The sequence below is a fragment of the Chiloscyllium plagiosum genome, chromosome 23 (genome assembly GCF_004010195.1).
Source record: "Chiloscyllium plagiosum isolate BGI_BamShark_2017 chromosome 23, ASM401019v2, whole genome shotgun sequence".
NCBI classification, from domain to species: Eukaryota; Metazoa; Chordata; class Chondrichthyes; order Orectolobiformes; family Hemiscylliidae; genus Chiloscyllium; species Chiloscyllium plagiosum.
Window position 1 is genome coordinate 33,917,105 of NC_057732.1, and position 14,596 is coordinate 33,931,700.

The window sequence follows — 14,596 nt, forward strand, 5'->3', positions numbered from 1 at the left end:
ATCAAGATTCGACTACACCCCCTTCCCTCCTCACCTTTTCCATTTTTGAAATTTTAAATACTATATACTGGAATGTTTACTTTCCAAACTTGATCACTACGTGGCTAATAGAGCAAATGCAATTCTCATTTATTTGTACCATTAAGTTGTTTGCCTTATCAAAAATTCTTCATGCATTCAGATAATGTGCCTAATCCAGAACCTAACTTCTGATTGTCATAGAACTAAACCCTAAATCCAACTATTATCTTAAGCCAAACTAAGCTTTTTGCTATACTTAGGTACACGTGACAATAAATGACATCGATTCCTAACCTTAATGACTTGAATCCAACCCATGACAAATCCCAACTACCTCAATCCGTGATCTTAAACCTTACCTTGATGCTTTACACAAACTTAATCAATACCAGATCCTATCTATGTCCCTAATTCTGATAAAGCTGATAACCTGACTTGTCACAGATGTAACTTTAAAACTCTCTTCCCTATGATGTGTCTTAATTTTATCACACAGATCTTTCAGCGAGAATAGTCTCACTCCCCCGCTCAGGTCTCTTGGAAATTCAAGTTTATTTCTTGAAATCATTTACTTTTCCTTTTTTTGAAAAATCTAAACTCGCGACTCCTACTCTCCCCACTAGAGCAATCCTACAACACTCAAATTCAATATGCCTTCCGATCATACAACAGGGGTTGGTACCAATTCCACTACAATAACCTCATGTGGGGGTATTTATTGCACTGCAGCTGCCGCTTGAACATGTTGATTTGTTTCCATCGAAGACACCCGCACCACCTCATCTGACTCCATCCAACAGCGCATGCGTTAGCCGGCAGATGGACCAGTGGTGCGCATGCACGCTGGTTCCGTGCCGTGTGCGCATGCGTGCGGATTAGAACGCGGCGCCGTTGTCATGGAACTGTTGGAGGCAAGGGGTCGGGCTCGGACCGCGAAGCGTTATACGGTGCCCGGCCCCAACCCTGGCCCCGCACTTCCTTGGGACCGCTTTTCTGCCTGGCTCGAGTGTATTTGTGTGGTGACATTCGACTTGGAGTTAGGACAAGCTATCGAGGTGAGGGGGAGGCTCACCGATGCTCGGAGGTCGGGGTGGGAAGGTCGGCAACAAGCGACCGGGGAGTGGAGGGCGATGAAATGTTGGCTAGAGTAATGTAAATACAGTTCATGTGTATGGTGTGTGCACTGATGCTGCTCATGCCCTTACTCGTCAATACACCACCCGCTTTGGGATTTCAGTTTCGCGGACCAAGTTCCAACATCTACTGTGCTCTACCTCAACCTCACTGTGACTTCTTTTTGACGCTGGTTTGCGCTGCAGAGTGACCGGTTAAGGTCACCTTCTCGACCTTGCCCTCTCTTAGAAGTGGTGACCCATCACCAGTCATGAAAGAACAGCCCAGTGGTCTCCTGGGACCATGGCGACTTGACCCTATCTTGTCAGATGGCTTTCTCAGTATTCTATCCTGGATGAGCCATAATTTTCTCAGGTTTGACACCTCTAACGGGCACTTAGCGCTACCACCAATCTGTACAGTCACCACTGTCATTTCCTACCCCAGGCACTCTGTAATTTACCCACACTATCTGCAATTTCAGTGTCTTGTTTGACCTTGAGGAGTGTCCCCATTTTTCCAATTCAAAAATGGGTAACGGTTGCCCAATAGCTTTACCCATTTCTACTATACCTCATCAGTCCACCTGCTGAAGTCCTTATCTTTGCCTTTGTCATCTCCAGACTTCCAGGTATTCCTGATGAAGGGCTTATGCCCAAAACGTTGATTCTCCAGCCCCTCAGATACTGCCTGACCAGCTATGCTTTTCCAGCACCCCATTCTCAACTCTGATCTCCAACATCTGCAGTCCTCACTTTCTCCTCATCTCCTGGCTTGATCATTACCCAGCATTTCAAAACTTTAGCTTAACCAAAACCCTGCTACTTCTATTATATAGAGTCATAGGGATGTTCGGCATGGGAACAGACCTTTCAATCCAACTCATCCATTCCAACCAGATATCATAAATTAATCTTGTCCATTTGCTAGCACTTGGCCCAGATCCCTCTAAACTCTTTCTATTCATATACTCATCCAGGTGCCTTTTAAATATTGTAATTGTACCAGCCTCCTCCACTTCCACTGGAAAGTCATTCCATACACGCTCCACCCTTTATGTGAAAAAAGTTGCCCCTTGGGTCCCTTTTTTAATCTTTCCCCTCTCACACTAAAGTTATGCCCTGTAGTTCTGGATTCCCCCCAACCCAGGAAAAGACGTTGTCTATTTACTCTGTCAATGCCTTTCATGATTTATAAACCTCTTTAAAGTCACCTCTCAGCCTCTGATGCTCCGGGACTCCAACCTGGCAACTATTTTCACTGATGGAATTGAATTTTGTTTCATTTCATGTCTGTGAAGCGCTTTAGAATTTCTATTTCCTTAAAGTTGCTTAATAAATGCCAGTTATTGTTGCTACCAAGAGAAAAAATAATATGCACACACTTCATGCAGTGGGAAAAACTGTTTATGTTTGAGTTAAATGTACTCTCTCAATGGTATGATCGTGGTGCAGCAACTCGCCTGTTTTGCCAAACATTTCTTACTCAGCAATTTCTGCACTTAACTGGTCTTTACGTCTTTTTTCTCATCCTCATCTCCATGTCCCACTTTCAAATGTTATTGTTTTCCTTTATTGTTGGCTACCCATCCCATTTATCTCCCATCTACTGTTCTTATCTGATCTTGTTCTGCCGATCTTCTATGCCTGTTTCCAGTCCAAGATTATCTTGATACATACAATGAGAAACTGTCGACCAGTCCAACATTAGTTGGAGACATGCTCTTATATTGAGAAACAAAATTATAAACATTTAGAAATACAAAGCTAAATTAAGCTTATCAGCTCAGATTTATGAAGTTGTACTTAAGTAGAATGGATATGTTTGAATTTTCAGATCCTTTTGAAGTATGTCCTAACAAGCTCATAAAAATTCAATATTTTTAAACTCAACCAAGGGTATCACTTTCAAGTGTCATTTTTTTCTCTCTCAATCCAATTTCCCTTTCCTTCTCTTTATTTCTCTTTCTGTGCCTGATTTGACATTACATTCACCTACATTAGCTTACACTTCTTTCATGTCTTTGTGATGTTAATTTCAAACCTTAAAATCTGGTTGATTTGAGGAAATGCACACAGTTGCTTGCCTAGTTCATTCAGATTCAATTTACCCCATTTCCTCACTGTTCAGTAAACTGCTGCAGTTTTTAAACCCTAACCATATAATGGCAATTCTAAGTTGATACCACAGCAAATTAAAAATATCAATGCACCTTTTAATGCAGTTCCACCTATGTAAGTGTTGTTGTAATTACCATTTATAATTTTAAAGAAGTTAGAGTAAGTTTCATGCACCATTAACTGAAGTCTGTTACCTGTGCTAGATTTTGGCCTGTCATGTAGGCACATATGCTATTAGGTGACTAATTGTTAAATTCAGGTTCTAAATGTAAGGATAAAATGTGTGTCCGATGATTTGTAATCGTATTTTTCTTTCGCATAGTGTATTTTATGGAATAAACCTTTCATCAGCGCTATCACTCCAAAGATTTTGAGGCAGTGGTGTGGCTTTAGGGCCATGATTGGGTAGGGAGAAAGAAAAGCCATGGCTGCAATTTAAAAGACAGTGCTGGCCTGTGCGGACATGAATGGAACGGTTCCTTGTTTCTGCTTTCTCAAAGTAACAGACTGAATAAATTAGGTTCATGTGTAAGTGTTGTATATTTACAGAATTTCAAAGGCCATTCTATGTAAGTACCACACAAAGGAGCACATGGGATTAGGGGACAATGAAAGAATCGATTTAAAAAGTTGTCTGTTATTTAGAATTGTGGTGCATCAACCAGTCCTCCATTAGCACTTGCTGTAAATATAAATGTAAAGATTTGAAACCAAGTATTTGGGGGAAAAATATTTTGCACACTTATAATTTTTCTTCTTTTATGTAAGATTTCTTCAGTTTGAGTTGTTTGTTTTTGTTTTTGGTCCTCAGCTGGTTTATCCCCATGATGTTCGACTTACAGAAAAGGAGGTAAGATACTAAATCAGTGGAGTTGCTCATTGAAATCGCTTGTAGTTAAATAAGACTGCAAAGAACATAATGTGCTTTTTAAAATTTGTCTGAAATGTATGACTATTGCAAAGTGTTCTTGAAGTCTGAAAGCTGTAAAACATTCCTTTTTCATGCAATATCTTAGCTTGACATTTTCTGAAATATCCTTCAAATAACAGAAATAGTTTTCACTTTTTTGGTGAAAACCTGAAGTTAGTCGAAATGACAATCCGGCAGGGTGTATAACTTTATTCCAGCTTTAATACACTATTGTCAGTTTACCTTTTGTTGAAAATGAATTGCCCTTTTTTTCTGTAAAGGGTCTGTTGGTGTTCTGAGCTTATTTGTACTGTGGGCTTTCCTGATTAAAGTAGTATCAATTTGGATTAATGGTAGTGATTTTGTTTATATCAGAATCTCATGGGTTTGAGGATGTTGTTGGACTTGAACTCAATGTCAGCTGATGCATTTTGCAGTGCTGAGCACATATTGAAGTATTAGTGTTGGTTTTTGATGAGATCATCCTGTTCAGCTGGGTGAAAAAGATCTTGGTGTATTTTTTTTAAATATTTTCGTGATGTTTGGCCTGCTCCTTGCCAACACAGGGAGTACCAAATAATCGATCTTTCATTTCGATGCTGTTTGTGGTAATTTGCTTTGGATAAGTTGATTACGATTTCTGCCTGCAAAACAACAGCAGTTATATCTCAAAAACAATTCATCGGCTGTGTAGTTCTCTGGGGTATCCTAACGTGATAAACATATGATAGTCAAGTCTCTGTATTCCCTTGGGGTCAACGTTCCTTTTGTTGTCCCTGTTTAATAATTATAACACTACAGAAACCTACAAAGCAAGAGTAGGCCTCATGTCTGTGCTGCTACTTTGCTAGAGTATTACAAGCAGGCGGCATTTTTTCTTTAAATTTTTTTCTTTAAATGTTTAACTTTATAGATACAGTAATCTCAGAAACCACTTGCTTAAGTGAAGCCTTTAATGCTTCAGAAAGTGGTCCTAACCTCTGCTTAAAATTCTCACTAACGAGAATTAATTATTTTGTTTGTTTTTAAAACTTTTAATTTCAATTTTAAATGTTATATTCCCCTTGTAGCTTCCAAGCCTTTGGTGAAATTTTAAATACTTTAAAAATTTTATACCTAGTTTCTCAAACCTTTACAAAAGAAGGTATCAGATAAGTAAGAAATGCAAAACAGATGGAGGCAAGTTTGAAGTGCAGGGCATCAATGTAGACTTCAACAGTTTCCTCATTTCCCTTCCCCCACCTCACCCCAGTTCCAAACTTCCTGCTCAGCACTGTCCCCATGACTTGTCCTACCTGCCTATCTTCTTTTCCACCGATTCATTCCACCCTCCTCCCTGACCTATCACGTTCTTCCCACTCCCACTCACCTATTGTACTCTATGCTACTTTCTCTCCACCCCACCCTCCTCTCATTTATCTCTCCACCATTCAGGCACTCTGCCTGTATTCCTGATGAAGGGCTTTTGCCCAAAACATCGATTTTACTGCTTCTCGGATGCTGCCTGAACTGCTGTGCTTTTCCAGCACTACTAAACCAGAATCTGGTTTCCAGCATCTGCAGTCATTGTTTTTTACCAAAAATATATTGAACATGCTAAATTCAGCTGGTGAACTGCAGGCTCTTGTTGCCATATAATGATATGATATAATGACAATAATAGAAACCTAACTGAAACATGGGAAGTACCACAAATGCAGTTTTCCTGGCTGTAATGTATTTAGGGGAATAGGACATTCAAAAAGAGAGGGACTGAGCAACATTGCTCAAATATACTACAACCCCTTAAAAAGAGACTGTGCATGAAGGTTTGACAACAGACAGAATCTACTTGATTAGATATAAGGAGCAGAAAGAAGTAGTTATGCTATAGGGTGTGTAGCATAGTTCGCCAAATTTTGGGAAGGGGACAGAAGAGTAAATGGACTTCAGTAAGGCGTTCGACAAAACTTTGCATGGTAGACAGGTTAACAAGGTTAGATCATATGGAAAACAGGGAGGACTACCAATTTGGTTACAAAATTGGCTCGAAGGTAGGAGTCAGAAGGAAGTGGTGGAGGGTTACTTTTTGGACTGGAGGCCCATGACCAGAGGTGTGCCACAAGGATCGGTGCTGGGTCCACTGTTTTTCATTTATGTAAATGATTTGGATGCAAACATTTGAGGTATAGTTAGTAAGTTTGCAGATGACACCAAAATTGGCGGTGTAGTGGACAGCGAAGAAGGTCATGTCCAAGTACAATGGGACCTTGATCATGGGCCGATTGGGTTTAATCCAGATTGAGGAACTAAATATTTTTAAAATTTTATTCATTTTCTGGGATGTGGGTGTCACTGGCTGACCAGCATTTATTGGCCGACCCTACTTGTCCTTGAAGGTGGTGGTGAGCTGCCTTTTAGAATTGCTGCAGTCCACCTGCTGAAGATTGACCCACAATGCCATTAGGGAGGAAATTACAGAATTTTGACCCAGTGACAGTGAAGGAACACTGATATTTCCAAATCAGGATGGTGAGTGGCATGGAGGGGAACTTGAAGGTGGTGATGTTCCCATATATCTGCTACCCTTGTCCTTCTAGATGGAAGTGGTCGTGGATTTGGAAGTGCTGTCAGAGGATCTTTGAATTTCTGCATGCATCTTGTAGATAGTACGCACTGCTGCTAATGAGCATTGATGGTGGAGGGAGTCGATGTTTGTGGATGCAGTGCCAATTAAGCAGGCTGCTTTGTCATGAGTGTTGTTGGAGCTGCAATCATCCAGGCAGGTGGGGGGTATTCCATCATACTCTTGACTTGTGTCTTGTCCATGATGGACAGGCTTTCGGGAGTCAGGAGGTGAGTTACTTGCCTATGACCTGTATTCCTAGCCTATGACCTGTTCTTGTAGCCGCTCTGTTTGTCTTTTTATGTGTTGAGTTCAGTTGAGCTTCTGATCAACGATAACTCCCAAGATGTTGGTAGTTGGAGATTCAGTGATGGTAACACCGTTGAATGTCAAGGGGCAGTGGTTAGAATCTCTTATTGGTGATGGTCATAACGTGTGGTGTGAATGTTACTTGCCACTTGTCAGCCCAAGCCTGTATATTGTCCAGATTTTGTTGCTTCAGCATCTGAGGAGTGCGAACGGTGCTGAACATAGTGCAATCATTGGCGAACATCCCCTCTTCAGACCTTATGATGGAAGGTCATTAATGAAGCAGCTGAAGATGGTCGGACCTCGGACAATACCCTGAGTAACTCCTGCAGAGATGTCCTGGAGCTGAGATGTCTGATCTCCAACAACCCTGACCATCTTTCCTATGTGACAGATATGACTCAAACCCACCAGAGAGTTTGCCCCCTGATACATGATGATTCCAGTTTTGCTAGGGCTCCTTGATGCCACACTCAGTTGAATGAGGATTTGATGTCAAGGGCTGTCACTCTCACCTCTGGAATTCAGCTGTTTTGTCCATTTTGAACCGAGGCTGTAATGAGGTCAGGAGCTAAGTGGCCTTAACAGAACCCAAACTGGGCGTCACTAAGCAGATTATTGCTGCTTGATCGCGCTGTTGATGACACCTTCCATCACCTTACTGATGATCGAGAGTAGACTGATGGGGCGGTAATTGGCTCAGTTGGTTTTGTCCTACTGTTTATGTACAGGACATACTTAGGCAATTTTCCACATTGTTGGTTAGATACCAACGATGTAACTGTACTGGAACAGCTTGGTGAGGGGAACAGCAGGTTCTGGAGCACAAGTCTTCACGACTGTTGCTGGAATGTTGTCAGGGCCTGTAGCCTTTGCAGATATCCAAAAGTTTTTTGATATCACGTGGAGTGAATTGAATTGGCTGAAGATAGGTATCTGTAATGCTGGGGACCACTGGCAGAAACTGAGATGGATCATCCACTTGGCACTTCTGGCTGAAGATTGCTGTGAAAGCCTTTTGATAGAGCAAATCAGGGCAGGACTTATGCACTTAATGGTAAGGTCCTGAGGAGTGTTACTGAACAGAGACCTTGGAGTGCATAGAGTCATCGAGATGTACAGCGCTGAAACATACTTGTCCATATAGACAACCCAATCTAGTCCCACCTGCCAGCACTTGGCCCATATCCCTCCAAACCCTTCCTATTCATATACCCATCCAGATGCCTTTTAAATGTTGCGATTGTATTAGCCTCCACAACTTCCTCTGGCGGCTCATTCCATACACTCACCACTCTCAGTGAAAAAGTTGCTTCGTTAGTCCCTTTTATATCTTTCCCCTCTCACCTGAAACCTATGCCCTCTAGTTCTGGACTTCCCCCACCCCAGGGAAATGACTTTGTCTATTTATCCTATCCATGCCCCTCATGATTTTATAATCTCTATAATGTCACTCCTTTGCCTCCGACGCTCCAGGGAAAACAGCCCCAGCCTGTTCAGCCTCTCCCCATAGCTCAAATCCTCCAACCTTGGCAACATTCTTGTAAATCTTTTCTGAACCCTTTCAAGTTTCACAACATCTTTTCAATAGGACGGTGACCAGAATTGCATGCAATATTCCTAAAGTGGCCTAACCAATGTCCTGTGCAGCTGCAACATGACCTCCCAACTCCTGTACTCAATACTCTGACCATTTCCTGTTCTTTTTCTCAGGGGGTGGTAGATGAGGTCTAACTCGATGTGTTTGTTGATTGAGTTCCTGTTGGAATGCATGCTTCTAGGAATTCTCGTGTGTCTCTGTTTGTTTGTCTCTAGGATGGGTGTGTTGTCCCAATCGAGGTGGTGTCTTTCCTCCTCTTATGTAAGGATACTAGTGAGAGAGGGTCATGTTGTTTTGTGGCTCGTTGATGTTCATGTATCCTGGTGGCTAGTTTTCTGCCTGTTTGTCCAATGTAGTGTTTGTTACAGTCCTTGCATGGTATTTTGTAAATTTACATTGGTTTTGCTTGTTGTCTGTTAGCTGCTATTCTAGTGTGTTGGTGGGTTTGTAGGCTACATGATGCCGAGGGGTCTGAGTCGTCTGGCAGTTCATGTCCGAGATGTCTTTGATGTAGGGGAGAATGGCTAAGGTTTCTGGACGCAATTTATCTGCTTGTTTGGATTGTTGCTGAGAAATCGGCAGACTGAGTTCATTGGGTACCCTTTTTCTATGCACTCTATAGGTGATTTTCCTCTGCTCTGCATAGTTCCTCTGTGCTGCAGTGTGTGGTGGCTCGTTGGAATAATGTTCTGATGCAGCTTCGTTTCTGGATGTTGGGGTGATTGCTTCTATAGTTCAATATTTGGTCTATATGTGTTGTTTTACTGTACACGCTGGTTTGAAGTTCCCCATTGGCTGTTCGCTCTACTGTGACATCTAGGGATTGCAATTTGTTGTTGTTTTCTTCCTCTTTGGTGAATTTTATGCCAATAAAGGTATTATTGATGGTCTTGAAGGTTTCCTCTAATTGGTTTTGTTTAGTGATGACAAAGGTGTCATCCACGTAGCGGACCCAATGTTTGGGTTGGATGGTTGGCAGAGCTGTTTGTTCGAGTCTCTGCATTACTGCCTTTGCTAAGAATCCTGATATCAGAGATCCCATGGGTGTTCCGTTGGTTTGTCTAAGTTTTGTTGTTGAAGGTTAAGTGTGTGGTAAGGCATACGTCCACTAGCTTGACGTTACTGTCCTTGCTGATGTTAGTGATGTTTTGTGTATGTGTCTTTGGGTCTTCTAATAGTGTAGTCAGTGTTTCCTTGGTCAGGTTAATGTTGATTGATGTAAACAGGGCTGTTACATCAAAGGAAACCATTACTTCATCCTCTTCTGTCTCAGTGTCTTTGGTCTTCAGGAATTCTTGGGTGGAGTGAATGGAGTGGCGTGAGTCTTCTACTTAGTGTTTTAGTCTTTGGTGTAGCTCCTTGGTCAATCTGTAAGTTGGTATTCCAGGTAGCAAGACTATGGGTCTTGGAGGGGCTCCTGGTTTGTGAATTTTGGGTAATCCGTAGAAGCGTGGTGTGTTGGATCCATCTGGTCTCATTTGGAAATTGGTCTTATTTTTCCAGATTTCTGAAGTTTTTTGAGTATGGCTGTGATTTGGTTGTCTAGTTGTGTGGTCGGGTGTATCGCCACTTGTTGGTATCTGCAAGTAGTGCATTCGCTTTTTCAATGTAGTGTCTTTGATTTAAAATGACTGTCAAGCATCCGTTGTCTGCAGGTAGGATAACAATGTTTTATCTTTTATTAGTCTTTCCAGTACTTTCCTTTCTTGTGTATTGAGTGTGTTTCCTTTTTTTCTGCTTAATGTTGGTGCGACTACCTTTCTGATAGTTTGCTGGGTTCCTTCTGTGAGTTGGTTGTCTTTTATTGTTGTTTCTAATTCTGCTAAGAAATCTTGTCTGCATCCTCGCAGTTGTAATTTAATCCTCTTACTAAGACTGCTTTTTCAGTGTCTGTTAAGGGTCAGTCAGATGAGTTTTTTTATCCATGCTTATGTGTTGTCAGTGTTGTTACTTTGTGTAAGTTTGTCTAGTTTTTTATGCAGGTCTAGTTTTTTCACTTTCTTTGTTTGTCGCTATCTAATATCTATGGCTTGTTGCACTGTCTGTCCATTCATACACTGTTGCATGAGTGAGTGAGTTGCATGAGCCACCGGGATACATGGACATCAACTAGCCACAAAACGACATGACCCTCTCTCACTAGTATCCTTGCATACAGGTGAGGAAGGACACCACTTCAACTGAGACAACACACCCATCCCAGGACAAGCCAAACAGAGAGACACGTGAGAAATCCTAGAAGCATGGCATTCCAACTGGAACTCTATTAACAAACACATCAAGTTAGATCCCTGAGAAAAAGAACAGGAAATGATGTCACCAAAGGACATGACATCACCAATCCAAAGAAACCCAACACAGAAAGCAGGAATTATCAACAGTGCTTTGCCTGGCGGCCCACTGAAGCTGTTACCTAGTAGAGTGACGAAACGTCTGGAAGTGAACCTTCCAGCTCAGCGAGCAAACCTACATCCAAAACTTGAAAGGGTTTAGAAAGGATTGACAATATTGCCAGTATTGGAGGGTTTGAGCTATAGGGAGAGGCTGAATAGGCTGGGGCTATTTTCCCTGGAGCATTGGAGGCTCAGGGGTGACATTGTAGAGGTTTAGAAAATCATGAGGGGCATGGATATGGTGAATTGTCAAGGTCTTTTCCTCATGATGGGGGAGTCCAAAACTAGAGGGCATAGGTGTAAGGTGAGAGAGGAAAGATTTAAAAGGGACCTAAGGGACAGCTTTTTCATGCAGAGGGTTGTGGTGTGTGTAGAATGAGCTGCCAGAGGTAGTGGTGGAGGCTGGTACAGTTACGACATTTAAAAGGCATCTGGATGGGTATATGAACAGGAAGGGTTTAGAGGGATATGGATCGAGTGCTGGCAAATTGGATTATGTTAATTTAGGTTTCTGTTTGGCATGGATGAGTTGGACTGAAGGGTCTGTTTCCATGATGTATGTCACTATGACTCTAGGATTACTTTGCATAGTCTATACCAACGAAGTGTATTCTGGCAATGTCACAAAATAGAAGTTATAGAGCTATGTCACACAATTATTGTTTTGGGTAGAATAACTTCAATAAAAGTGGAGATAATTCAAACGTTTACATCCTCAAAGTAAAACATCACTCATTGTAATCCTCGATTGTTGCTGGAAGCAAAGATGGAAATCAGAGAATCTGGTGACTAACTTCTAATCCCTCTGAATATGGGAATAGTGCTAGAAAATGGAAGATTGCAAATTCTACACTCCTTCATTTGTATTCAGAAAAATGTGATGACACTGAATGGATGGAGTAAGTGCCTTTACAGGTCAAACCAGGATCTGCAGTACACCTTGTTCAAAATGCTTTTAAAGAGGAAGAACATGGGTCATATGTCCCTAAAGGATTGAGTGCAAAGTCGCGTCAGTAGAAGTGGTGAACAGTGATTGAGAGTGACATTGGAGTTAATGGGTGTAGCTGTTGGATGCATAGTGATTTGGCAGGACATGGATGTTTCAGCATTCCTATAGGAACGATCCCCATTTTCTGTGAGGGTCAAAATTTTCTTCTCATAAGGGGTAAACATCTTGATGTCTGCCATCCCTCCACCCGTCCATTCTCTCTCTTATCTGTTCCGGGCTATCATCTTGCAATGAGATTGAGAGGGGTATGAATAGGACTACAGTGAGTAGCACAACTGTCAGTGATGGTGCATGTCGGGGAAAGGTGGTGGAATGATTTGGATGAGAATATAGAAGGCATGGTTAATACGTTTGCAGATAATACCAAAATTGGTGGCATAGTAGACCAGTGAAGAAGGTTTTCTGTTTACAAAGGGATCTCGATCAAATGGATAAGTTGGCTGAAAAATGGCAGATGGAATTCAATCTGAATAGATGCGAGGTATTATATTTTGGTTCAACAAACAGGGGTACAGTTTATACAATTAATGGTGAGGCCTTGGGTCATGTAGAATGGAGGGACCTAGGGTTGCAGGTACATAATTCTTTGACGTTTTATGTCACATATAAACAAGATGGTTAAAAAGGCATGCTTGCCTTCATCGCTCAGTCCTTTGAGTATGGAAGTTGGGAAGTCATGTTGAGATTGTACAGGAAATTGGAGAGGCGACTTCTGGAGTACTGTGTCCAGTTCTGGTTGCCCGGTTCTAAGAAGGATATTATTAAGCTGGAGAGGGTTCAGAAGAAATTTACCAGGACGTTGCTGAGAATGGAGGATTTGAGGTATTAGGAGAGGCTGGATTGGCTGGGACCTTTTTCACTGGAGGTAGGAGGTTGAGAGGTGGCCTTATACTTTAGAGGTTTGTAAAATAATGAGAGGTATAGATAGTGTTAATGATAGTTGTGTCGTTCCTAAGATGGTGGATTTCAAGACTATCAGGACATTCTTTTTTAAGGTGAGAGGAGAGAGATTTCAGAAAGACATGAGAGACAAAGTTTTTATACAGAGGGTGTTTCACATGTGGAATGAACTTCCTGAGGAAGTGGTGGTTGTGAGTACAGTTAGTGTTGAAATGACATTTGGATATGCATATTAATAAGAAAGGTTTGGTGGGATATAGGCCAGGAGCAGGCAGGTGGGACTAATTTAATTTGGGATTTATGCATTGCATGGACTGATTGGACCAAAGAGTCATACAACATGGAAACAGACTGTATGTAGTGAAGGACTGAGGAGGACGCAGAGAATGTATGCAAGATTAGTTGTGTGGGAGGCTGAGAGGGAGAATGAGTCAAGGAAGATCTTATGGACAACAGTGAGAGTGGTTAAAGTTCTGTGCAGTGGCGAAGAGTGTGACACTTCTGTCAGAGCAAAAATATTTTGACCTCTTTGCAGCTGTGCTGGCTGTTTCTTTGCACCCTGGAGACTGCACTAATTCAAGTGGTTTCCCAGCTGGCAGGATCTGGTGGCATGGCCTCCTCTTGGTTCTCCTGGAAGGGTGCAGCTCTCTGCTGCACCACTCTGTCCAACAGGACTTCAGGTGTTCGTCAGTGAATCATGATGCCATCTTCTCCTCCTTTTCCGACATATTGTGGAAATGTTCTGAAATGAGCAGGACAACTTTGAATACGAGTGCTTGTCCAGGTGCACTATGACATTTAAAGATGGCATAGATGCAGGGGAATGCCGGTCAATGGCTCAGTGGGAATGGAGCATGGTAGGATGAGGTGGAAATCACGCATGAGAGCTATCTTAGGGATTAGGTGGACAATTAATGCAACTAGTTTGATCTGATGCACTGGAAGAACTTGCTGGGCATCATGGTGACAAACTCTCAAACTCGACCAACTCAGACTTGGCCAAATAAAACCTCTAGGAATGCTTTTCAGAAAGCATTCAATGTTACCCTACAGTTCTAGAACATAGAACATAGAAGAATACAGCGCAGTACAGGCCCTTTGGCCCTCGATGTTGCGCCGATCCAAGCCCACCTAACCTATACTAACCCACTATCCTCCATATACCTATCCAATGCCCGCTTAAATGCCCATAAAGAGGGAGAGTACACCACTGCTACTGGCAGGGCATTCCATGAACTTACGACACGCTGAGTGAAGAACCTACCCCTAAATTCAGTCCTATATCTACCCCCCTTAATTTAAAGCTATGCCCCCTTGTAATACCCGACTCCATACGCGGGAAAAGGTTCACACTGTCAACCCTATCTAACCCCCTAATCATCTTGTACACCTCAATCAAGTCACCCCTAAACCTTCTTTTCTATAATGAAAACAGCCCCAAGTGTCTCAGTCTATCCTCATACGATCTTCCTTCCATACCAGGCAACATCCTGGTAAACCTCCTCTGCACCCGTTCCAGTGCCTCCACATCCTTCCTATAGTATGGCGACCAAAACTGCACACAATATTCCAGATGCGGCCGCACCAGAGTCTTATACAACTGCAACATGACCCCA

General features: G+C 42.2%; 1 protein-coding gene across 1 annotated transcript in view; it reads left to right on the forward strand.

Moving 5' to 3' along the window:
* Positions 1 to 827: 827 nt before the first annotated feature.
* Positions 828 to 14,596, forward strand: part of dennd6b (DENN/MADD domain containing 6B) — a 110,661-nt gene continuing 96,892 nt past the window's right edge. The window contains exons 1-2 of the mRNA XM_043713204.1: positions 828 to 1,076; positions 4,066 to 4,104. Of these exons, the coding sequence (XP_043569139.1) occupies positions 858 to 1,076; positions 4,066 to 4,104 (258 nt within the window). The 5' untranslated portion in view covers positions 828 to 857. The remainder of the gene's footprint in view (positions 1,077 to 4,065; positions 4,105 to 14,596) is intronic.